Source organism: Camelus ferus, chromosome 7 (genome assembly GCF_009834535.1).
Source record: "Camelus ferus isolate YT-003-E chromosome 7, BCGSAC_Cfer_1.0, whole genome shotgun sequence".
Classification (NCBI taxonomy): domain Eukaryota; kingdom Metazoa; phylum Chordata; class Mammalia; order Artiodactyla; family Camelidae; genus Camelus; species Camelus ferus.
The window spans coordinates 15,991,824-16,016,571 of record NC_045702.1 but is presented as its reverse complement, the minus strand read 5'-3'; the positions used below and the strand labels follow the sequence as shown (position 1 = coordinate 16,016,571).

The window sequence follows — 24,748 nt, the reverse complement described above, 5'->3', positions numbered from 1 at the left end:
CGGCACATCTACGGTAGTAAAATTTCATGGGAGGGCAATTAGTCGGGAGAAAAGTCTAAGATGGCTTCTTGGAAGGGTGATAAAGAAATAAAGGTGGAAAAACCCTGATCTAGACTATAAGGAGTTCTTAATCTCACCAGATTATTAGCTAAACAGATTTGAACACAAGGTGACACTAGCTCCAAAGGATACTGGGTCCTCAGCCAAACTAGGTACAGAAGAAACTAACAAAATGAGATTTCAAGGAGGCATAAAGGACACAGACCTGTTATCTAGAAGTATTCGCTTATAAATATCAATAGCTTCTTGGTAGTGAGATCGCATATAGTGGATTGAAGCCAAACTGAGTTGATCTTCTGTGACATCCTGAAGATTCTGATGAAAGTTCATCAACTTCTTCTCATCTTTAAACTAAAATTGTAAGAGAGGAAAAAAAATTATAAGAAAGAAAAAGAAAAAAAGATGAAAAATTGTAAGAGAGAAAAAGTGTGAAGATTCCCATCAGAGAACTCAACACAGAGATGCTAGCTCCTCCTTCTCCTCCAGCCATGTGTCTCTGTGTTCTCCCTCTTCCCCTTCTGCTCCCTGTCTGCTTTCTCCCTCCTTCAGAGAAAGAATGAAAACAGCCTTATGAATGAAAATAGCTGAGCCTTAGCAACGGAAAGCCTGCAAGCTACCCCTAATATTAATTACTTGACCCCCATCTTCCTCTTACCTTCTTTTTCTTTTCTATGTCTTTGTATTTTCTCCCTTTCCTTGTTTTGCATGTCCCTTTATTTTTTTTTACATGCTGTTTATAAGAGAGAAATTTAAAATAGAAGGACAGAGAAAGGTAGAAAGTAAAAGGCTATAAAAAGATGTAATAGGCAAACAGTAACCAAAAGAGAGCTGGCATAACTACACAAATATGACAAACTAGTCTTTACATGAAGAGAGATTTTTAGAGATAAAGAGATATTTCATAAAGCTAAACATTTTAATTCACTAAATGGACATAACAATTCTAAATGTGTATGCAAATGTGTATGCAAAAACTGAGAGTCTACAAAAACTGAAAGAACTAAACAGAGAGAGAGAATTATAATGTGAAAATTTTAAATGCACCAAAAATAATTATTTTCAAATATTGCTTGTGGATGATTAGATAAACTTTCTGCAAAATAATTCAGAAATATTAATTCAAAGTTTTAAGTTTTTATTGTTCATACTCAAAACTCAGTAAGTCTATTTCTAGGATGTTAGAATTACATTTTTATTTTATTTATTTATTTATTTAATTTTTTTTTTTGAGGTACAGTCAGTTTACAATGCTGTGTCAATTTCTGGCGTACAGCACAATGCTTCAGTCATACATGAATTCATACATATATTCATTTTCATGTTCTTTTTCACCATAAGCTACTACAAGATATTGAATACACTTCCCTATGCTATATAGTATAAACTTGTTTATCTATTTTATATATACCAGTCAGTATCTGCAAATCTCAAACTCCCAGTTTATTCTTTCCCACCCTCCTCCCCACTGGCAACCACAAGTCTGTATAGAATTACATTTTTATGATTGAAATTAAAAAACAACCTAGAAGTCAAACAACTAGGAAACGCTGAATAAGTTATGGCACATGCACGTGATGCACTGCTATAAAAATTTATAATTTTGAAGACTAGTGACTCAGAGATACGCTCATATAATAAAGATAAGTTAAAAAAAGCAGAATACAAAAATACATTCTCAGCATGAATCCCATTCTGGAAAACAAACAAAAATATAAATATGCAAAACCCCCACAATTATCCCAATAGGCGATATACCCAAAGGTTAAAACGTAGTTAGCTTTAAATATAGTAGATGTTATATTCTCTAATTTTTTTGGCTTATTTATATCTTGTTTAATAGAATTAATGTATAATTTTATAATATGAAGTATTATTTTAAAAATCATTTTATGATGCTTATCAAAAGTATTGCTATAAAGCAATTCTGAAAAGTGTGTATTTATTTCCAGGAGTCAGGACTAGGTGTCTTTGGGTCTGTTTCCTAAGTGACAATAGGACTGTGGAAACAAACTAATCTTAAATGACTACTGCTTAAGAAGAACTGAAACCTAACATCTATGAATAAATGAAGAGGGTAAAAAACACTGATGGGGGAGAAAATCCTATAAAATTAACACCTATATCCTACTTGTTCTAGAAATATCATTAACAAGTATTTCTACTTGTTGGTAACAAGAAGAAAGAAAAAGAAAAACATTTTAAAAACAAAAAGTATAAAGTCAATTATACTTCAGTTTAAAAAAAGAAATACTTAAAAGTTTTACTTAAAAAAATAAACACAGGAAGTGTGAAATGAGAACATAAATACCTTGTGAGCCAAGTGGAAGAGGAGGCGGTTTTGAAGTCGGCTTTTTGGAGCTGAGAAAAAAAAAATCCAAGTTGCTTATTTAAGGACTCAATTATCTATGGCACTTAGTCCCTTGCAGGAATGGCATGAGACTCAGATAAATCTTCCCAAATCCTTACCCATCCTGACATGTCTCTGCAATAATACATATTATTTCAGCTAGTCCTACTGCAGGAGCAGCAACATCTCTAAGGTTCTGCTCTTGCCCACCACTTGTTCTTCCTGATTCCTTCGTGGTAAAGCTCAGCGCTCCTCAAGTTCGAGAAGCAGCCCACCTCTGTGGCGTTCACACGCTGGACCTGGAAGTAAACAGCACAGTCGCCTCATCCACGTGGGAATCTACTCTCATTCAGCTGTTCTCCCAGTGTTCTTTGTCAATTCCTTCTGAAATCTCCTTTTCACAATTCTGTTGCCATATTTTCCTAAATATTATCCCAGTCCCTATTTCACAGATCTTCTGGCATGATAATCTGCCACCTGAAACAGGTGGCCAAGCAAAAAGGTTAACACCATTCAAGTTCCAGATCCCCTCTGTACTCTTGCAAAATTGTCCTAATTCTGGACACTTGATCCTGTATCTCTTAACATCAAAAAGTCATACTTTGATGTTAAAAAAGGAAAAAAAAACATGGAAACAGAGATGGCTACCTTGATCGCCTTACAAATGTCTAACACTGTTCTAGGCACAGATAAAGCTAGAAACATGAGATAAAGTAAATAACTCAAAGGTCTTTATAACTATGTTAGGAAAAACTGCATTAGTAAATTGAAACAATGTGGGTACAAATCAAGAGACTTCAATGTCCACATTTTCCATGAATTTGAACTGAAATTCTTTCTAAATATGCATATACCAGTTAATTCTCTAAGAATTTTACACTGGAATACATTCTTCCCTAACAAATCTAACAAAAATTCCTTTGCCACTTTCTCAACATTTCTTTGAATTTAATAAAAAATTTTTCAAAAATTTTTTTTTGCAGGAGGAGGTAATCAGGTTTATTTATTTGGTTTTTCAACGGAAGTACTGGGGATTGAACCCAGGACCTCGTGCATACTAGGCATGCGCTCTACCACTTGAGCTATGCCCTTCCCCCTCATTCTCTAATTATCCTTAATCTTTCCTCCCACATTTTTCTTTTGCCCTACTCTTATTTGCAAATTTGAATCCAGTTCTCCTAAGATGACTGTCATGGCAAGTAAAGCAAAAGGGAAGAAATCTGTTCTTCAAGTTGGAATTAGTTGGCTTCTCACTCAGAAGCAGGAAAGGAAGCTATAAAATCCACATTCATGAGAGCTTTAACAACTAAACCCAACTCCTACCAACAGCATGAACTTCCTATCACGGTGGGGCCTAAGAAAGACACTGCGACCTTTTCCTTCTCTCATCCTTCTGCTTTTTGGTTGCAGCTCCTTCTGCTTTTTAGGGAGGTGGAGTGGGGAGGGTAAGCAGCACAGAGATTAACACTCTCTTCAAACATAAAGTTGCTAGGATCCAATACTCTTTGAAGAGTAGAGCTTTTTTTTTTTTTTTTTTAAGCTTTCTAATGTCACTTGGTTTCTACTTAATAGAAACAAGAATTAAATATTTAAGTCTTAAAATCTCCAAACTGACTCTTATTCTTAGTGATAAATATCAGATATTAAAAGGGCCCATTTTACCTTTAAATCCAGCTGCTTCAGCTTGCTTATACATTCCAAGAAAAAAGTAGGTACAGGCTAGATTCACCCAGACTTCAGGATTGCAATTTTCCTCTTTTGTTGCATTTTCATATTCCTGAAATATACATCAAGCAGTGATCTCATTTTGGCAGTAAAAGAGTCAATGGGCCATTCCTTTATGTATAGTGAAATGGGAGTTCTTACTGCGACTGGGCAACTTCACATTTAGGGAATTCTATATGCTCCTCAACTATTCTATACCTGCAATATTAAATATGGGAGCTAAGGCTCAATCCTGCCTAGGCAGGGCTGTTGTCCAGGTAACCTTACACTTGTTTTTTCCCCCTTTTAATATTGATAAGGGCTAACAACTGAAGAAATGAAAAGTAACTAAGATATTTTCTTTTTGCTAACTTAAAGACACATACAAAAGATATCTTATTTAAAATGCATAGGTTCAATTAACTTAAAATCTGATAACCTTAATACCCTACAAATTTCATTTCATTCTGATTGATTTCTGGCTTTGTTTACTTGGCTTTACATTTTAAAATTCTGTGGGGTTTTGTTGTTGTTTTGTTTTGTTTTTATTTTTTGTTCCTGCTAAGGACACTTTCTAAGGTTCACTTTGACAACTATATTTTCCAAACACTCTTTTACTATTTATCAGTCTTCACCAGATGCCTTTTTCCTTTCACACTCCATTTGGGCTACTCTCTTTTCTCCTGCATCTTTCACAAATACTACCAGCTTCTATTCTGCCCTTTTCACATTTTCACTTTTCCTTCACCAGTTTTGCTGCTTTTGTTCGTATCATTTCCTCATTACTTAATCTTGGATACTTTCATTTTAGTATTGCAGATTCTTTAAATATCTTTAGATTACATTTTGAGAGTAAGAATATATGGGAAATATTTAAACAATTTCATTTATGAATTAAAAACTGCTTGACATAAGGCATCTATAATTTTATGTAGATCCATAATTTCACAGATTGTTTATTATATTGTTGGATTTCCAATGACCATGACAAACAACCCTCCAAACTACACTTAAAAAACATAAAGAGAATAGAATCTTTCCTATGTCTAAAGTTAACCAAAAAAATAACAATGAACTTTTTTTGAGAAAAGAATCATGAAATTTTTATCAAAAGGGCTTATTTTTCTTCTCCTGAAGATTTCCTTAAGAAAGTACTAATGTTAATATATTGAATAATCTCATTAGTATATATCTAAAAGCAAGAAGTAAACAGACACACAAACATATACTTGAACATATATAGAAGATTTCTGAAACAATACATCAAAAATGAGCCAATGGTTACTTACATTAACTTAAGAAATAGAATTGAGGAAGGCAGACAGGGTTGCTTTTTTCCCTTCTTACTTTGTTTCCTTCTATATTGTTTGAATTTTACCATGAGCATGTATTACTATAATACAAAGCTTAATGACATTTCAAAACCCTCCTTCCACAAAAAAAAAAAAATTTTAACTAACCTCCAAAGCTCTCTTGTAGTCACCCAGGTGAAAAGCACAGTATCCAATCCACAAATTAGTATCCTCTTCTTGTTCCCCAACATGACGTTTGAACTTCATGTTAAAATTTCATGAAAAAAAAATCATTAATACTTCGAATCGCAAACCCTCTGTTTAAAAAAACTGCTATGTTAAGTTTTTTTAAACATTTTTTATTGAGTTATAGTCATACTATGTTATTAATGAATGATAGGAAATCACAAGTTATGAAAACAAGACAATCCCAGTTTAATTAAACCTATACCTACAGAACTCTGCACAATTACCTTCTAATAGTCACTGGAATTTACATTTTCAAATATTTCACATTTGTTTTCCTGTATTTATTGACACCTTACTCCAGAAAGTATTGAAGGGTTTTCCTCCTAACAATTCTGGGTGATATATAAGGAACACAAGACTTATGTGAAATATTTAATGCCAAATTACTGTAGTTTAAAGAAATTAAGCAATGAACTCAAGACCACACAAAGCCAGTCAGTGTGGTGGCAGGGACCACCAGAGCCCACTGACTCCAAAGGCCATGTTCTCTCCCATGCTCCACTGCATTCAGTGTCACACTTCCAACCTGTCCCATTAACACACACATATAAATTTTTCATAGGTTATAATCTTTCACTGAGGACAAGCCATTAAATCATTCTATTCCCTTGAACAGGCTTACCAGGGTCTACATGAATTAAGGATGTTTAGAAGGATGGCCTAATCATTTCTGTCCATTGTGAAAAAACACTCATAAAATCATCAGCCAACAAAAGAAAAGTCCTGTTTTGGAGGAAAGGACAGAGCCCTTGAAGGAGGAGTTTGAACTACCATGGTAAGGTGAGAATTCTTTTCACTCCATATGGTGATAAGTAAAAACCTTGGGTGAAAAATTAAAAATTAAACAGAACATTGCTACAAAACTTCAGACGCCCTTAACATTACAAGATGAACACATCTGTTGATAGTTTGTCTGGAAGAAGAGGTTAATCCTGTAGCTAAGTTCATAGCACTAGAAATTCTCCTCTCAGCAAATACTGTGAATTTGAGTACAGTGCCTTAAGTGTGAAGAGACTCCTATTTCAGGTCTCCCTGAATTTGCCCTAGGAACCCCCTCGAGCCACAGAAGAGTTCATGAGTCTTCCTCATCCCAAACTATGGCAGTTCCCATTCCCACTCATCATGGCATTCTGGCTACCTAAGGATGTAAACATAGAACAGAGCCTCCCTGACAACTTAAAGGCAGCATTGGATTACACAGTAAGGAAAATGTGGTCACTGCCTCAAAGAAAAGAGAGAAGAGAAAAAGAGATGGACAAAAATTAGACATGTATCTACCACTCAGTCCACTGATTTACAGAGCTAGAAAGTTCTTCAAAGTCAACTTGCCCACTTTAAAGATGAGAAAGCTGACATCAAAAAAATTAAACAATGTGCTCAATACCAAAGCACTAGTGAGAAGCAGGACTATATATGAAAGACTGAGAAAGATACAGAAAACTAGTTAAAACAGTTACTGTTGATAGAGTAACATGCCTGGAGTAGTGCATTAGAGAAAGGACAGTGGCACAACACGGCCAGGCTGTGCTGTCAAAACTCTTCATTGCTTCATTCTTTGGTGCATCCCTTCATTGTCCTATGACATGTGCTTCCCACAAAGCAGTTTCTCCAAGTGCAGTATTCTTGGATCATCTGTGTTAGAAGCACTTAGGCCACTTGCCAAAAAATACAGATTCCTGAGCACCACTGTAGACCAATTCTGTAAAGAATCAGAATTCCCTAGGGTAGGAGTCCAGGAATGTACATTTTAATAAGTACCCTAAGTGATACTGCTACATATTAAAAATTGAGAACTACTGCCATATTTGAAATATCTTTTGAAGATATGATATTTTAGACAATAAGCATGAAACATGGTAGAATTATTTAATCTGATCAAAATGTTATAGCATATAATAGGAATAAATCATAAATAAGTCAGAGAATGAAATAAACAATATGTGAACTGACACTGTATTAAATGTCCCTTTATATTTTTAGGTTGGATTCACCATCAGTGGGACTAGACATCATTAAAAGTGCTTCACAAGAAAGAAGCCTGTCTTTTTAGTTCATTTTTAATCAGGTTTATACCTAACTTGGAATCTGGAACCTGTGCCTGACTAGATTTATAGAAAGCCCCAGAATGCAACCACCTGTTCCAACAGCATAGCAACCAGCATTCATCCAAGCATTCATCTTATATCCTTGTTATTCACCTCCTAAGAAGCAACCTTCTTTGGACATTACCTCCAACAGGGTAATAGCTCCAGTGAAATCTCTTTGTGAAAGTAGCTCCTCTAGTTTTGGAATCTTCCTACCTTTCTTCTTTCTTTTGTCAGTATGTGGTAGGTCCCCGCCTACAGCAGGTTTGGCCCTTGAAAGCATCTGTGAAAGAAATAACAAAGGCAGCTGTAGGATCCAATTCCGATGGTCAATTTTAAACTTAGAGTGACGGCTCCTGGATTTATAAGTCAAATCCTTAACAACGAACCCCAGATAAGCCTATTCAAACTCTTTCTGTAACACCTATTTTACTAAAAGTACCATCACCCTGTGCTTGAGCTGAACTCCTACTCTCTACTTCTTTATCTCCTCCAATTAGAGTGAGATAAGAGATGTTTTCGCGCAGCTTCTGTCATCTCAGTCTTCCCTTGGTCTGCTTTCCACCCCACGCGCAGCTCAGGAGTGAGGAAATGGAGAAGCAGGAGGGAAAAAAGCAACGAGACATTTACAGTCGCATCCCGGTCCCCCAAGGGAACATCCGGAGGGCACGGAGATCATCCTCTGCTGACACTCCTCGACTTAACCCAGAAGTGTGCTGGGAACCTCTAATCTCCAGTTCCAGGACCTCCTCAAACTTCTTCCTCACTATTCAAAGCCACTAACCATCTTGGCGTCGGTCCTGTGGGTCCCCTCCGCAGACAGACAGCAGAAGGCCGGGCCTCAGCGCGCCAGGGCATCCACAAAGCTCGCTCGGTCTCCACGGCAACCCCGCCGGGGGACTGGTCCCTCCGGGAGAAGCGCTCGTCGGAGAACCGGTGCCCTCGCGCCTTGGTTCCCTTCCGCTTTCGCTTCTGCAGGAATGGAAGTTCCTCTCTTGGGAGGAGAACGTCCTTCTCTGTGCTGAGAGCGGAGAGTTTGACTGTATCTCTCTGAGTCTCCTTTAGGAAAAAGCGAGTTAGAATGGCATGGTTTTAAAATACAAGTTTCCTGGGAAAGTAATTTTCAAGGACCACTTCCGATTTGGACCGCGTTGGGCTCCATAGCAACCCTGGGCGTTGACTGGCATGTGATCTCGGTATCCTGTGCAGTTCAGGGAAAGCGTACCAAAAAAATTCCTGCCAAACGAAGGAAGCTGATGTTTGGAGGTGGGAGTTCACTAGAATACAGTTTCTTATTTCCGTAGATAAACTTACTTTTGTAACTTGACATTATATTGTGATTCCTGCTCATAAAATTTAGGATAGAACGTTTGATTTATTAGAAATAGAGAAAAACAAGATGGAGTCAGTCACAGTGGCCAATGTGGCATACATCTTGATTGTTCTTAAAGGTCTGATGTTAAGACTTTGAGTATGTAAGTTACGATAACTGGAGTGTGAAGTTAGGTAAGTAAATTGTTTTTAAAGGTTTGCGGAAACACTTAAATATAAGAGTTGTGAGTTTAAGCTTTATTTAGAATTTTGCAGAGGATTAATGTGGGGGAAATAGCCAGTCAACTCTGCGGCGACTGCTCAGAAGAGGTAGGGGAGAAGCCAGTATGTGTATATATATACATACAAAATTTGCTGGGGAATACCTGCAGTTAAGCATATATCTTCATAAAAGATTACTGCTAATCACAAAGAACAAGTGTCTCCAGTTAATCTTTTTAGCTTTTCTATGTATGGGAAGATGCAAGAATCTGGGGTCATCAAAATTCTTCCTGAAATATACATCTAACTATCTGAGGGACCTGCCTATTAATGTGTGTCCAAAGCATGGATACCTCATTCTGTTTTCATCTTAAATTCTTCTAAGAGTGCTACTGTTGGTCAGCAACTGCCTTGCATTACAACAACCTGTGGAAATAGGTGGTGAGCAATGCTATTTTTCTTAGTGTTGCAGGAGAATGGGGTGCGAGAGAGTGGTCATTTCCCAGGTCTTAGGCAAGCCCATGCCACGGGCCACCAAGTGAGGGTTCTTGGCTTTGCACAGGAAAGAATTCAAGATCAAGCCATAGTAAAGTGAAAATGAGTTTATTTAGAGAGATACACACTTCCATAGACAGAATGTGTCTGTCTTAGAAGGGAGAGTGGCCCAAAGGTGTGGGGTTGGTTAGTTTTTATGGGCTAGGTAATTTCATATGCTAACAAGTGGGAGGATTATTCCAACTGTTTTGGGGAAAAGACAGGGGTTTCCAGGAATTGGGCCACTGCTCACTTTTTGGCCTTTTATGGTCAGCCTCAGAACTGTCATGGCATCGGCAGGTGTGTCATTTAGCACGCTACCCTATTACAATGAGTGTATAATGAAGCTTAATCTCTACTGGAAATCAAATCTCCTGCCATCTTGGGCCTAATTGGTTCTAACCAGTATTTGTACTATCCTCAATGGCTTTGTCATTCTTTTAATAATTGTGCCCAGCTCCTTTCCCTCCTGTCCTCATTAGTGATCCTAATTTTTCAGAATCCACACCCATGTGTTGACTTGAAAAAGTACACAATCTAAAAGTTGAGAGTTACGTTTTATTTGGGGAACTTACTAAGACAATAGCCTGGCTACCAGCCTCTCAGGTATCTCTGAGGAGCTGTTCCAAAGAGGTAAGAAAGGAGCCTGGATGTATAGGAGTTTTTACTGGGGAAAAAAATGTAGTTGAACATCAAAAGATTACTGCTAATTACAAAAAACAGACATCTCAAGTTAAGGATTTTAGAGCTTTTCTATGTATGGGAAGATGCAAAAGTGTGGGCTCATTGAAATTATTCCTTTGATATGCATCTTTTAACCACCTAGGACCAGTATCCTGTTTTTCTCCATCCTGAATTCCCTTCCGGGCACACCATCAGGGGCAGCTGCAGTGTCTGCTGGCTTGTTGGAGGGCAGCATTCATTGTTTACTGAAATGGCAGACAACATTTTTTTGTCCACAGATAAGGCTTCTTGCTCCTGGGGTTGTAACTGGTGGACCCCAGGGACTATACTTCACAAAACATAGGGTCTGAGTGCAGTTTCTGGAGAGGGATCTCAGTGGAGTGTACACAGTACGCTAGAGACTGCCCAGGTCAGAATCTTCTGGAGGCTGTGCCTGAGGAGAAGGTTATTGCTGAGAAAAGCCAGCGCCACACTGGTTGCTGATGCCTACATCCGGAGCCGTGCCTGCCCTCTGCAGTGAGGATGCCTCCCTTCCTGGATCTCTCTTCAGAGTGGTTCCTTAAACCCTTTATTTTCTTTAATATTGGGTGTGACTAATTTGATTGTATTGAGTACAAAAAACTGAGTGATTTGACCATCTTATACAATTGACTCATGACATGTTTTATGACTTCTCAATCTCATGATTCTTACCTGGTCTTTTTGCTTTGGCTTATGACATTACAGACAATAAGGAGCTATAATAAATATGTGTTGATTGGATGACTTATCTATCTCACTCCCAAACCCAGTGAGCACAGCTGCAAAGGTAGTCTAAAATCACCGAATCATGGAATGTTAGAGCCGCAAGGGACCTTTAAAGGACATCTAGTCCAACCCTCGCAATTAACAGACTAAGGAAACAACATCTGGAGAAGTGAAGTAATTCTCCCAAATGTAGAGGTAGTTGTGTTATAGTTGAACTACATTACATAGCCCTCAGAATAACTAGCCCTAGAGAGACTCAGGTGTACCATAAGCTCATAGAAGGCAGGTATGATTTCTTAGATTCTTTTTCATCCTCCTTGCACTCCAGCTCCTGTCCCCATCCCCATCCTCACCCCCAATCACTTAGAGAGTAAATGAATGACTACATATCTTAATTCCCTGATATATACACTTTTGTATACACACAAACATAGATAAATACATGCAGACAGGCACATCCATAGACTTTAAAGATGCACAAATTCCTCAACACTATACTTATAATTCTTTTGGTTCCAAATATCAGAAATATCCCTACCTTTGGTTAAATGTAAAACAAAATTATTTTTGGCTCTTCTTTATATAACAATCTTTATATTCTTTTGTAATTTCTTTATTGTGATGCCATTCAACTAATATAAAACTCACCCTTTTAAAGTGTACAATTCAGTGTTGTGGATCCATCACCACTGTCGAATTCCAGAACATTTTCATCACCCCATGTCCATCAGCAGCCATTCATCCTTCTCCCCCTTCTCCCAGCCTCTGGCAATCACTAACCCATTTTCTGCCTCTGGATTTGCCTATTCTGGACGTTTCATGTAAATGAAACCATACAAACAGAGGTCCACATACCATATGTCTAAATACTGAAAAAGTTAAAATCAGCCTAGCAAACTATTAAAATGTTTTTTCCTCCTACCTTGACAAATGCAGCCCCATGAAGAAAGTCATGGTCCAATTTAGACTTCTTAGAATTCCTTTGGGGGAGGCGGCAGTGTGGTGAGAGCTAGCCCCCGCCCTCAGTTCCTGCCCTTCTCTTTTCAGCCTAGGTTCCATCCCACACCATGGGGGAGCCCTGTGCACATCGTGGAGGCCCATCCTACAAGTGCAAGTGGTCATCACTCACTCTCCTGTGAGCAGTCACCCCCTGACACACCTAAAAGGAGGACAGACACAGGGAAGAGACCCACTCAGGTAGGGAAACAGGCTGGAAGTGGTGTGGGCAGGGAATTTACCATAGTGTGGTAAGGGGGAGCCGCAAGAACCCCTCAGCTCCATAGCTTCTTCACACCTGGTGTGAGGTGCAGACAGAGCCCAGAGCAGGGTCCCCTCTCGAAGTCTAAGGGCAGTGTTGCTGATTATGCTGTAAATAACCCTGTTGATCTTGCTAAATCCGTTGAAGTGATCTCTGATTTTCAGCAGTTTAGACTACTGTTTTAAGCTCTAAGTTCCTGTTAGAGGCTGTTTGAAGGGTAGCTGTAATTATGAAGGGTAGAATATGGCACTGAGTATCCTTGAGAAGACGCTGCTATTCCCAATGCTAGCTCTAAGAGTCTAAGGTGTTATAAAACACATAATAACAGACACACAAAAGCTGGTTGCATAGTTAAGAAGCAAATTTGGAACTTGCAACTTTATTGCAGTTGCAATAGAATGGCAATTTCTGAAATATTATTTTAAAAAAAATCCAGATTGTGATGATGGTTGCATGATGATGTAAATTTACTGAAAAACATTGAACCGTACCCTTAAAACAGGTGAATTTTATGATATGTAAATTGCATCTTGCCAAATCTGTGTTTTGGGGGATTTTTGTTCTGTTTTATTTTTATGATAATCCAGGTCTGAGCTCAGAGTGATGTTCTGGAGTCTGTTACACCACTCTAGCTATGATGCAGTGATCCTGACTCCTGGTCCTTGGAAATCACCTGTCAATCACCAGGGCCATGAGTTGCTGAGGGAATGTGGAAGACAGTAAGAAGTTTTGGCATTTCTTGCTAGGGTGGACTTTCCTTAAGGAAAAAGTCTCATGAAAATAAGATCCCTCAACATTTCTGCTGTGGAACACATTAACTCCATTCATCAGCTCTATTGAGCGCTATTAGGTTTTTTTCTTCTTTTGTTCATTAGTTTCACAAAGATTCTACCTTACCATCAAAAAGCATGTTTTAAAAAGCAAATTTTATCCCACTTCCTACTAGTGAGTTATATGACTTTTCTAAGAAAGAGCAAAAAATACTGTGGGATAAAGCATTAGAAAAAAATGCTCCTTAAAGAAATACATTTTTCAATTATTTAAATAAGTTATTTTTCTTATTACTACATATTCACCGTGGAAATTTTGGAAGATACCAAGAATCAAAATGAAGAAAATATAAGTTATTTATAAATTTATTTTATTTTATTTTTATTGATATGTATTTGTTTCACAATGTTAGTTTCAGATGAATTATCTATACATTTATAATCAAGAAATGACACCTATGAAAATTTTGCTTTTTAAAAAGTGATTTAACCAATGCTAAAGGATAACATAGTCATGGCTGAACTATTAATAAATTGGAGAACTAGATAATAAGAAATTTACAGGTGATCATTGTTGAAGCTAGGTGATGGGTACGTGAGTGTTTATTATACCATCTATTTTTATGTAGAAATTTTCCATAATCTAAAAATTAAAAAGAGGTATCTATTTGAAAACTCCCAAATTTTTCTAGACAACCAAATTTTTAACTGAAACTAAAGACATGAGTCAATATTTATTTCCAAATAAAAGGTAACTTGATTTATACCAGTTAAAACTAAGTGGCTTTGTCTGTGTGAAGCTACTGAGCAAACTAATTTTCAATTTTTTTTTGATTTTTTAATTCATTAAAAATTTTTTTTTGTGTGAGGGAGGTAATTAGGTTTATTTATTTTTAACAAAGTCACTGAGGATTGAACCCAGGACCTCATGCATGCTAAGCGTGCATTATACTACTTAGCTCCCCTCTAATTTTCAACTTCTGTTTGCTAATGGAATTGTTTATTTGGTGAAAAGATAAATGGAGAAACCTGAAAGCAATAGAAACATCATAACATGTAAACTGGAAAAATACCAGGTGTTGCAATCCCATGATCGTTAAGAGAAGGAGCTCCCTGTGTCAGTTGGCTGCTGAGGTGCGGGATCCTGGGAAGGTCCATTTCAGTTCACCCTCTGCTGCTGAAGGCAGCTGCCAGCAACAGCTGGAGGTGACATAGAGTTGTGTCTTTTGAAATCAGCAAGACCTGGATTTGAATCCTGCCTCCCTGGCTTGCTAGCCTGTGTGATCTTGAGCAGTTACTTAACCAGTCTGAGTTTTAGTTTTTCCCTCTGTAAATAGAGGTACTAAAATCCACCTCGCTGATTTGCTTAAGACTCACCTGAGATCATGGATAAGTAAAAGGTGATATAACAGAGTGATTAAGCCTGTAGCCTCAGGAGATAGACTGCCTGGGTTCAGTTCTTGGCTCTGGCACTTGCTTTAGCTGTGTGACCTGGGCAAGTCACTTAACCTCTCTGGGCTTCAGTTTTCTCACCTGTAAAAAGAAAATGATAATAACAGTCCTCACTTCCTAGGCCTACTGGTTGTGAAAGTTAGATGAATTATATACAGAAAGCATTTAGCATAGTGCTAGACACACTCTCAGTGCTATTAGATGCACTTCAGTCTTCATATTCTATTTTTTATTGGGATATAGTTTGCATGCCATAAAATTCACCATATTAAAGTATGCAATTTAATGGGTTCACAAGTTTGTGCATCACCATTATCTAATCTTAGAACATTTTCATGACCCCCAAAAGAAACCTGTATCCACTGGTAGCCACTTCCCATTCATTCTTTTCCTGAGACCCTGGCAACCATTAGTCTATTTTCTGTCTCTATGGATTTGCCCATTTTGGACATTTCATATACATGGAATCATACTGTATGTGGCCCTTTAAATTTGGCTTCTTTCACTCAGCATAATGTTTTTAAGACTCATTCATGTTATAGCATGTACAAGGAGTCCATTCCTTTCCATGGCTGAATAATATTCCTGTGGTATGAATGTGCCACATTTGTTTAAGTTTTCATATTATTTAAAGCATTTACACACAGCAGATGCTTTGGGCCTGGTGGTCTTGTCAGCCTCCCACCCAGTGCCTGGGGGCTCAGGGTACAGCCCCGGTCCTATTCTATCCCAGGGGGAATAGTACTGAAGGAGGAAGCCCAAGGCATGAAAGGCTACCCGGATGCAGCCTGCTGGGGCCCCTCTCTGCCTGCCATGCCCAGTCCTGCCTTGACCTTCCATACAGCGGTCTCAGAGATCCTAAGCCCCTGGTCGTCTCTTCCCAGCCACATGCAACCTGATAACCTGTTGTAATTCCCACTCCCTCTCATCTGCTCTTTTCACTTCATCTGTCCTTTCATCCCTCTGGACCGGATTACCTACCCAGTTTCCTCACATTGTCCACATTACTCTGTGTTTTGGATTTTTATTACTTTGCGTGTTTGGGTATATGGTATTCATTATCCACTGCTGCAGAACAATTTGCCCCCAAACTTAATAGCTTAAAGCAATCAATATTCTTATCTACCATAGTTACTGAGTAGCTCCCATAGTGCTGAGTAGCTTAGCTGGGTGGTTCTGGCTCAGAGGCTCTTCTGAGGTTGAAGTTAAGCTGTCAGCTGGGGGCTCTAGTCACAGGACCCTGGCTGGAGCTGAAGGATCACATTCCAAGTGGCTCGCCCACATGCCTGGCTTTCGCTACCTGCCATACAGACCTCTCCATAGGACTGCTTTAGGGTCCGCACAACATGGCAACTGGCTTCCCCAGAGTGAGTGATAAAGGAGTGAACAGAGAGCACAAGTTCATACTGTAGAGCACAGGAAACTATATTAATATCCTGTTGCAACTTATGGTGAAAAAGATTATGAAAATGAATATATGTATATTCATATATGACTGAAGCATTACGCTGTTCAACAGAAATTGACACAACGTTGTAAACTGACTGTCCTTCAGTAAAATATATATATACAAAAAAAAAGAGTGAAAAGGGAGGAAGTCACAATGTTTTTTCTGATGTAGGTTTGGAATTCATGCTGCCATTTCTGTAATATCATACTGATTACACATATCAGTCCTATGCAGTGTGGGAGGGGACGACACAAGGGTGCAAATATCAGGAGGTAAGGCTCGTGGGGAGCCAGCTAACTGCCACCACGTCGGGTCATCGTCACCAAGTCAGCCCATCTCTGGACTACGTGCCTGTTGCTGTGCTTTCAGACGAGTATTATCAGGAAGTTTGCAGCCGATGTTCCTCATTTTCAAACCACCAAAGCAAAGTCTATAAATTCATCCTCAAAGAGGGAAATGGTTCTTCTCACTCTAAAGTTAGCCTCTCCTCTTGTACACTCTAGCTTCATCCCTTCCCAGTTCACTTCCTCCCAGAGAGCCCAGGCTGCTACGCAGATTCAATCTAGGGAAATCCCCGGCCTGCTCCCCACTTCTGCCCTCCCCTGTCTGGCTGACTAATGTCTCCTTTGACTCCTGTATCTCCTGGAGAACATTTGTTTGCCATGGACTTTGGACATTCCATCTGACTCAATCCTCTGATGTTTATGTACTTTAAATTTCTAGGACCTGGCAGAGCTGACTCATCGCTGCCTTGTGTATGTTTTACTTCCCTCCTTGATTGGTGGTTCAACAGATTCACGAAGCTTGATATCACGTGAATGTGTCTGAACGACAGCTTTGCATTCTTCTGAGACTTATTTCTTTGAAATTTTCTCAAATGGTTAGATCTTCCAGTAAAACAATAGCAATAAACAAGCAAACAAACGAACAACAAAAAAACCTCTCTAACTACACAAATAGTTCCCCTCCTCTCTTCTCATTTCCTTGTTATTCCTCTAAAATAAGTGATATATTTTGACTTTCAACCTTATCATTCTGAGAAAACGCCTCTATTAAGTGAGCTGGAATATAAGACTGTATATAGATGTTATTGACAAAGGAGCACTCTCTCAGGATACAGGATTTAACATCCTGACAAGGACAGGGAATGGTGCAAAATTTCTGCCAGGTGGCTCCTAGAAGCCTGGGAAAGTAATGGCCCATGAAGAGAGAGGATGAAATGCCTAAATTTCTCTGGCAGAGAGTACAGGAAAGGATTAAAAGACTCAGGAAGGTGGACGTGCTAGAAGAGTTATATTATGACAGGCCAAAAGGTCCACCAGAAAATTAGGTGCTATAGGATGGCTCAGAGGCATCACTTCCATCAAGGTTAACAGGAAAACCCTGGTGAAAGGGGCATCAAAGTCACTAAGAAGTTCAGCGGTGCATTCCCACGGGGTGTAACTGATGGAAGGAGGGGCTGTCCTAGAACTTGACTCAGTGATAGCAGTGGGGATGATAGGGCCCTGATGCAACAGACCCCAGGTGATGGCCTGTAACTCCAGAAGCCAGGGGTTTGTTACAACAAAGCCAGAATGACAGCCACAGTTGGGGGCTGACCTCTAGAAAGCTTCAGAGGTTGTGAATAGAACAGTTTCCCTCGGAGGAGAATAGATGGGTAGCCGACAAAACACTGCTTTACATGCACAATTGAAAAAAAAAACAAGAATTAATAAGCAGGACAATGAGGAAGACAGTCACCCCAATAAAAGGTCACAATTTTTTGCCTGGTTTCCATACCTGAACCAGTGTTCAGACATCGTACTCAGTTCTGAAGAGGTGGCCAGGTCCCCAGAGGAAAGACCTGCAATGCTGTGGCAAGGATGAACTGTAATAGTTCCTCTAATGCTTCCCCAGAGAGAACTACAACATCTCCTGGGATGGCAAAACACTGGGAAGAGGGCTTACCCAGGCATTTGGATGACTGTTGAACACAAGGTCAGAGGTTAGCTGATACTCTGACAGCTGAAGCACTTTGATGGCCCCCCCTGTTAGACTGGGAGCAAATGGATTTCTGAAAAGGTGAGTCCCCTTGGGTCCAGAGGCCCATTAGTTGTCATTCCCTTAATCCCAAATGTATATTGAGATGGACATTTTTGGAAGCTGGACTAACCCTCACGTTGCCTCCTTGTCCTCTGGGGTGAGAGCCATGGTAGTAGGGAAGGCCAAGTGGAAGTAGCTGAAACTGCACCCTCACCCCTGGGCATTACATTGCATTGCAACCCAGGGTAGGAAGATGGCCAAGATCAATGGCACTCTTAAATATCAAATGATGACATGTCATCCCTATCATATCTCTATTTAATTTGCCAGTGTCAGCCCTACAGTAACTGGCTGGAGAAAGACTGCAGACTACAGCAGGGAGGTAGTCACCTGGTCTGACCTGCCGTGCCAGGCATAGAGGATTTGCAGAGTTATGCAGCCTCAGGTACCTGGTTTGTGGCTGTTGATTTGGCAAATACATTCTTTTCTATCCCAGTCAGGAAAAAGGATCAGAAAGAGTTCATATTCGCACAGAATGAACATCAGCAAGCATTTGCAGTTTTGCAGGGCTATGCTCACTCTTCAGCCTCCCGTCATAACACAGTCTGAAGAGGACTGGAGCACGTGGACAGCCTATGTAACCACACATCGACCCATTATGTCAATGATATGCTGCTCAGGCAGGATGAGGAAGTGGTGGAGCGCACGCTAGAAGCTCCAGGCAGTGGGAGAGAAATCCTATGAAGATTCAGTGACCTGCCACTTCTCTAAGGATTCTGAAAAGTCTGATGGCCAGCAGCGTGCTGGGACATGTCCTCCTAATTAAAGACAACTTTCTGCACCTGGCATCCCTTACTGGAAGAAAGGAAGCACAAAGCCCATTAGGCTTCTTTAAGTTCTTGAGGAAACACATTCTACACCAAAGAAAACTACCCCTACACCCTGGGCTGCATGGAAGTCTGCCAGCTTTGAGTGGACCTGGAGAGGGAAAAATAACGCAGCAGTATGTCCAGCCTGTGATATCAACAGCACTGCTGCCTGGACCTTACAATCTGGCAGGGCCTATAGTGTTGGAGTGTCAGTGATGGAACAATATGTAGCGTGACGTTTATGACAAGTCTCAATAAAAGAATCACAAAGAAGACCCCTGGGATTATGGAACAAGGTAATGCCAACTGCTGGGAAGAATTACTCCTTTTGAAAAACAGCTCCTAGCTTGCTACTGGGCCTTGGTAGAGATACTAAATGACTTTGGGCTCACATTGGCCATCACGAGCTAGGTCCTATTGGACAGGTCAATTTATACAGGCAGGCCCAGCATCAGAGTCATCACAGGATAAAACAGGTGCATCTGGGACTAAGCATAAGCAGGACCAGGAGGTACAATAAGCTGTAAGAGCATGTAGCCCAGATCTCCATGTCACTCATTACAGTTGCACTGGCACCCCTCCCCTAGCCTAGACCTGTGGCTGTGTGAGGGGGATCCCATATAACCAGCAAAAGGAAGAAGAAAAAGAATACACTGGGCTCATTGGTGGGTCACTTCAGTATGTGGGTACAAGCTGAAAATGGGTGGTGGCTGTATTACAGTCTCGCTCAGAGGAGGCCTTGAAGAACAGTGGTGAAGGAAAATCTCACCAACAGGAGGAGCTTTGAGATGTGCACCTGGTCATCCACTTGGTGCGGAAGGAGAATGGACCAAGGTTACAACAAATGTGGACTCATGGACAGTGATGAGTGGCCTGGCTGGTGGGCGGAGGACCTGAAGAAAAAGACTGTAAAATCAGAAACAAGAAGATTTGAAGTAGAGGCATGTGGATGGACGTAGGGGAGTGGACACAAAGTGGGAAGATGTTTGTCTCACATGTTAAGGCCCACGAGTAAGCGTCTATCATGAAAGGTGTGCCAACTAGACAAAATAATATGGCTGGTTAGTGCAGCCAGCCTTGGTCAGAGCCCCTCTCTCACCACTGCTGCATGCTGGGGACCTGAACAAAGAGGCTAGGGTGGCAGAGATGGAGGCAATAAAAAAACGTAACAGCTTGGACTGTCATTTGCCAAAATGAATACAGCTACTGCCACCTCTAAATGTCCAGTCTGCCCGCCATAAAGGCGAATGCTAAGCTCTATTCCTTAATAGGATACTTGGTGACCAGTTGACTACATTGGGCCTTTTTTTTATTTTCCTGGAAGAGCCAGAGGTATGCTCTTTCAGGAACTGACACTGATTCCAGGTACAGGGTTGCTTTTCCTGCCTGCAGGACCTCAGTAGCCCCAGTCTCTGGGGACTTACAGATTGCCTGATCCACAGACATGGAATCCCACATAACACAGCATCTGACCAGAAGCCTCTCTCCTTCACAGGAGATAGGGGAGTGAGCCCACAAACATGGGATCTGCTGGTCATATCACACACCCAGTGACCTTGAAGTTGCTGGATAGACAAAATATTGGAATGACTAGTTAAAGACGCAGCTGAAGCTCCAGCAGGAGGCAACACAATGCAATGATGACACTTCCTCCAAGACATCATGGTATATTTCTTCAATCAGATAGATTAGTATGGTGCTGTGTCTGCAACAGAATCTTAAGTTTTTAAAAAATTTATTATTATTATTTTTAATGAAGGTACTGGGGATTGAATCCAGGGCCTCGTGCATGCTAAATATGTGCTCTTCCACTGAGCTACTTCACTCACCCCCTCCACCCCAACCAATAGAAAGAATACATGTGTCTTCCACAATGGGTGGGAGTATGAGTGGCTCCAGTTAGCATCATTCCAATGACCTACTGGGGAGGAAGAAATTTTCCTCTACCCTCCTGGCTGGCCTAAGAATTAAATTGACATGAGACAGATTAACAGGAGAAAAGTCAAAGTTTAATAACACATATACTTGGGAGAGACCCAGGAAAACTGAGTAACTCCTCAAAATGGCTGAAACCCTCACTTTGAATACCATCTTCAGCTAAGGACAAAAGAGGGTGTTGGGAGTAGTGGTTTGGGACTTCGAGGGGGAGGAAGGCAATCCACATACAGGTGGAAAAGCAAATATTTGGTAAATAAATGTTTGCTGGGTCATGCAGAGACAATGGGATGCAGAGTGGACTCTAATCTCTAGACCCTGTTTAGAGTTTGCCCCACCATAGCGAGCCCATGTTCTTTGCAGGTGTCTCTGGTGATAGCTCTATTCTGGGAACAGGCCCTCTATCTAAATTTTTTTTAGGCAATTAGGGGGAAGGTCATGTTACGGAAATGACAGGCCAGCCAAGAGACAAGCACCACTCGGAGGGCTGGAGTACTCAGGTTTATTATGCTGGCGGGCTCAGAGGGGCTATTGCTCCAGGGCTCTGAGCACCTCTAACACGTGTGCGTGAGGTTTTATAGGGTAGATTACAAGCTTGGGGTATACTGGCCAATAAGATGCAAAGAGCTCAGCAATATCACAAAAGGGAAACGGAATCAGTAAACTAGAACTTTTCAATTAAGAACAGATCAGTTACCGACACTAATTAAACTTAGATTTACGAGTTAACCCAGCAGAACTCGGATCAGTAATCTGACACTTGTTAAACTTAGATTTACGAGTTAGGCCCAGCAGAACTCAGATCAGTAATCCGACACTTCTTAAACTTAGATTTACGAGTGGGCCCAGCCTGGCTTTTCCTTCTCAGTCAAAGTTTCTTCCTGAGTCTTTTTTGGGCTTTGATTATTTTCAGCTCAAAATGATCTGCACAACAAAGAGACATTTTAGGGTGGCAAGTTTTGCTCCCTTACAAACTCACTGGCCTTCCCTGTCCCCAGAAGTCTCAGCTCTGCAAAATTAGGGGTCTTAGTCCCGGAAAGGGGCACTTTCTTGCCTGGGGACACAGCAAAGATCCCAGTGGACTACAAGCTATGGCTGCCACCAGGCACTTTGGCCTCCTAATGGTGAGGGACCAGCAGGTAAGACAGGGAATCATTGTCTTATGAAAGGTGATTGGCCTGTTCAGCAGGAGGAGGTAGGACTGCTGTTAGAGGGGATGGGGAGGAATATGTGTGAACTCCAGTGAGATTGGAGAGTCAGTTGGTATTCCTTTGCCCAGCCATGTCTGTGAACGGACAAGACAAGAGCAGCAGCCATGCTCTGAGAAGGTGCTCAGACCTCTAAGGAATGAGGGTTTGGGGTACCCACCCAGGTGAGCTACCAAGACCCCCTTAGGGTGAGGGGAATTAGAAATGGTTTGGGGGATTGAGCCAAGATGGTGGAGTAGAGAGACTCACAGCTCGCCCTCTCCCACAAATACACCAAGAATTACATCTACAAACCCAATGAGTCGCACACAACACCTACTGAATTCTGGCAGAGTGTCTCTTATTCCAAAATATAGGATTATCACAAAATCAAGTGAGAAAAAAAAAGAAAAAATTGGTGCAGGACTGGTCCTGCAGGGAGGGAGCGGCATAGGAAGAAAAGCGCCCTCATGCTGGGACGTCCCTTCTCCAGCTAGGAGGTCAGCAGGGACCGAACTGGAGCTTCCAAGGATCAGAGGAGAAAGTGGCAACTGATTGGCAGACAGAACTAAGGGAAACAGACACTGAGGGTCCCTGCGATCCCCAGCCCTAGACATGAGCCGGCAAGGACTGGCTGCTTGAGATCAGCGATGAGCCAGGGAGAGGCTGGGGCCTACTGCGTGGAGGCGGCCTCAGGGGACTGGAGGGCGGTGTGAGCCCTGGCTGGGGGTGTGCGCAGAACAGAACAGCCTGGGAGCCTCCCATAAAAGAGCACCACTGCTGGTGTGTGTTGGCGGGGAGGCGCGCAGTGCAGCCAGGCCATATCCGCTGTCTCCACTTGGCTCCATTGCTGGTGTGTTCTCATGAGAAGAGAGGTGGGGCTGGGTCATAGCCATCGCTGCTGAGAGGAGGCGGGGCTGAAAGCTGAATCCATCCCCAGGGGCCCTGCAACTTCACCAGGCGGGACTGAGATTTGTTTACAGCCTAAGGCAGAGCAAGTGGATTTGCTCTCTTTGGACCCTTTGTGAACCTGCACCCCTGGGATGAAGAGGCAGTGAGCAGAGTTCTAACGCAGGGTGGAGGTTTACGGATATTTACAACAAGCCAGTGTACCTTAGGTACGTGGAGGCAGGGCTGGGGTCTGCACTGAACCTGTGGTGCACCACAGATTCAGATATGTGACTGCACGCTTGCTATGGTGGGTCCTAGTGCCTGACATTGGTGGATCTGCACTGGTGGTTCCTGGGACTCAGAATCTGCGGGACACCAGAGCAGGTGGCTGACATTACCACAGCTTGGGCAAGAACAAAGGCAGTGTCAACAAATAATACTTTGTAAGCCTGCATAACAAGTGACAGACAACACCACAGAGGGCACATCTCAGTGGACATCTGCCTACTCTTCTCAGCTGAAGCCTGCATACTACACACCACAGCTCAGAAATGGGTTTAGAAGCCTTGTTCCAGGGGAGCAGATGAGGACCCTGTCAAGGCTGTGACAACCACAGCACAAAAAAGGAGGCCTCACCCAATAACAACAATCAGGGCAGGCTCTGATCACGACAACACCAACCACATTCCCAATCAAAGGGATAACAGCCAATACACATGGAGGAAAGAAGAGGCAACCATCCATACTAAGAACAGCCATTGCAACAAAACCATTAGATGGACACAGTTTACACAAGAATGCTCCCACTTTAAATAAAAACAAACAAACAAAAATAAAAAAGCCCTTCAAGACCACAGTAGATAATTGATACTCCTAAATTCATAGAGCCAGAGAAATATAGGTAAAATGAAGAAGCAGAAGAACCACTCCCAATTAAAAGAACAAGAGAAGTCCCTTGAAAGAATGAACAATGAGATATCTACTAGATCATGACTTCAAAAGGGAATGATAAAAGCACTGAAGGAACTAAGAGAGATTATGAATAGAAACAAAGAATACTATGAAAAGGAAATTGAAACTATAAAGAAGAGCCAATTAAAAACAGAAAACTCAATTTTTGAGATAAGAGCCAAGCTAAAGGCAATAAAAAGCAGACTAGATAATGCAGAGGAATGAATAAGTGACTTAGAAGACAGAATAACAGAAGTCATCCAATCAGAATGGCAGACAGAAAAGCAAGCAAAAATCTATGAAAGCAATATAAAGGACCTATGGGGTAATATAAAGCATGCCAATCTACACACAATAGGGGTCCCAGAAGGAGAAGAAAGAGAAAAGGAGATTGAAAAGGGATTCGAGGAAATCATGACTGAAAACTTTCCAGACCTAAAGAAGGAATTAGGTAACTAAGTACAGGAGGCACAGAGGGTTCCAAACAAGAAGAACTCAAACAGATCTACACCAAGACATATTATAATTAAGATGGCCAAAGTTAAAGGAATAATTCTAAAGACAGCAGGAGAAAAACAAAGAGTTAGTTACAAGGGAACCGCCATAAGACTTTTAGCTGATTTCTCTGCACAGACACTGCTGGCCACAAGGGAGTGGCAAGATATATTCAAAGTCCTGAATGAGAAAAGGCTGCAACGTAGGATACTTTATCCAGCAAGGCTATCCTTT

General features: G+C 41.0%; 1 protein-coding gene and 1 long non-coding RNA gene across 5 annotated transcripts in view; one reads left to right on the top strand and one right to left on the bottom strand.

Annotated features, from left to right (window-relative positions):
* Window positions 1-8,659, bottom strand: part of TTC26 (tetratricopeptide repeat domain 26) — a 34,448-nt gene extending 25,789 nt beyond the window's left edge. The window contains exons 1-6 of one of the 2 annotated variants that reach the window (XM_006185341.3): window positions 8,521-8,659; window positions 7,882-8,019; window positions 5,572-5,664; window positions 4,070-4,184; window positions 2,369-2,418; window positions 266-411 (exon numbers count right to left, since the gene is read on the bottom strand). In XM_006185341.3, coding sequence (XP_006185403.2) covers window positions 266-411; window positions 2,369-2,418; window positions 4,070-4,184; window positions 5,572-5,664; window positions 7,882-8,019; window positions 8,521-8,523 — 545 coding nt within the window. In that variant the 5' untranslated portion in view covers window positions 8,524-8,659. Of the gene's footprint in view, window positions 1-265; window positions 412-2,368; window positions 2,419-4,069; window positions 4,185-5,571; window positions 5,665-7,881; window positions 8,020-8,520 lie in introns of those variants that run through there. The other variant, XM_032483453.1, reaches the window with a different exon arrangement.
* A 115-nt stretch (window positions 8,660-8,774) lies between these two features.
* LOC106729705 lies at window positions 8,775-23,986 on the top strand. 3 transcript variants are annotated; one of them, XR_004321291.1, is made up of 3 exons: window positions 8,775-9,002; window positions 12,282-12,431; window positions 18,683-23,986. It is a non-coding gene; the product is annotated as an uncharacterized LOC106729705 (long non-coding RNA). The 3 variants fall into 3 exon arrangements; XR_004321290.1 differs by having other exon boundaries at window positions 8,775-9,242; XR_001366114.2 differs by lacking the exon at window positions 18,683-23,986 and adding an exon at window positions 13,080-14,748 and having other exon boundaries at window positions 8,775-9,242.
* Window positions 23,987-24,748: the final 762 nt, after the last annotated feature.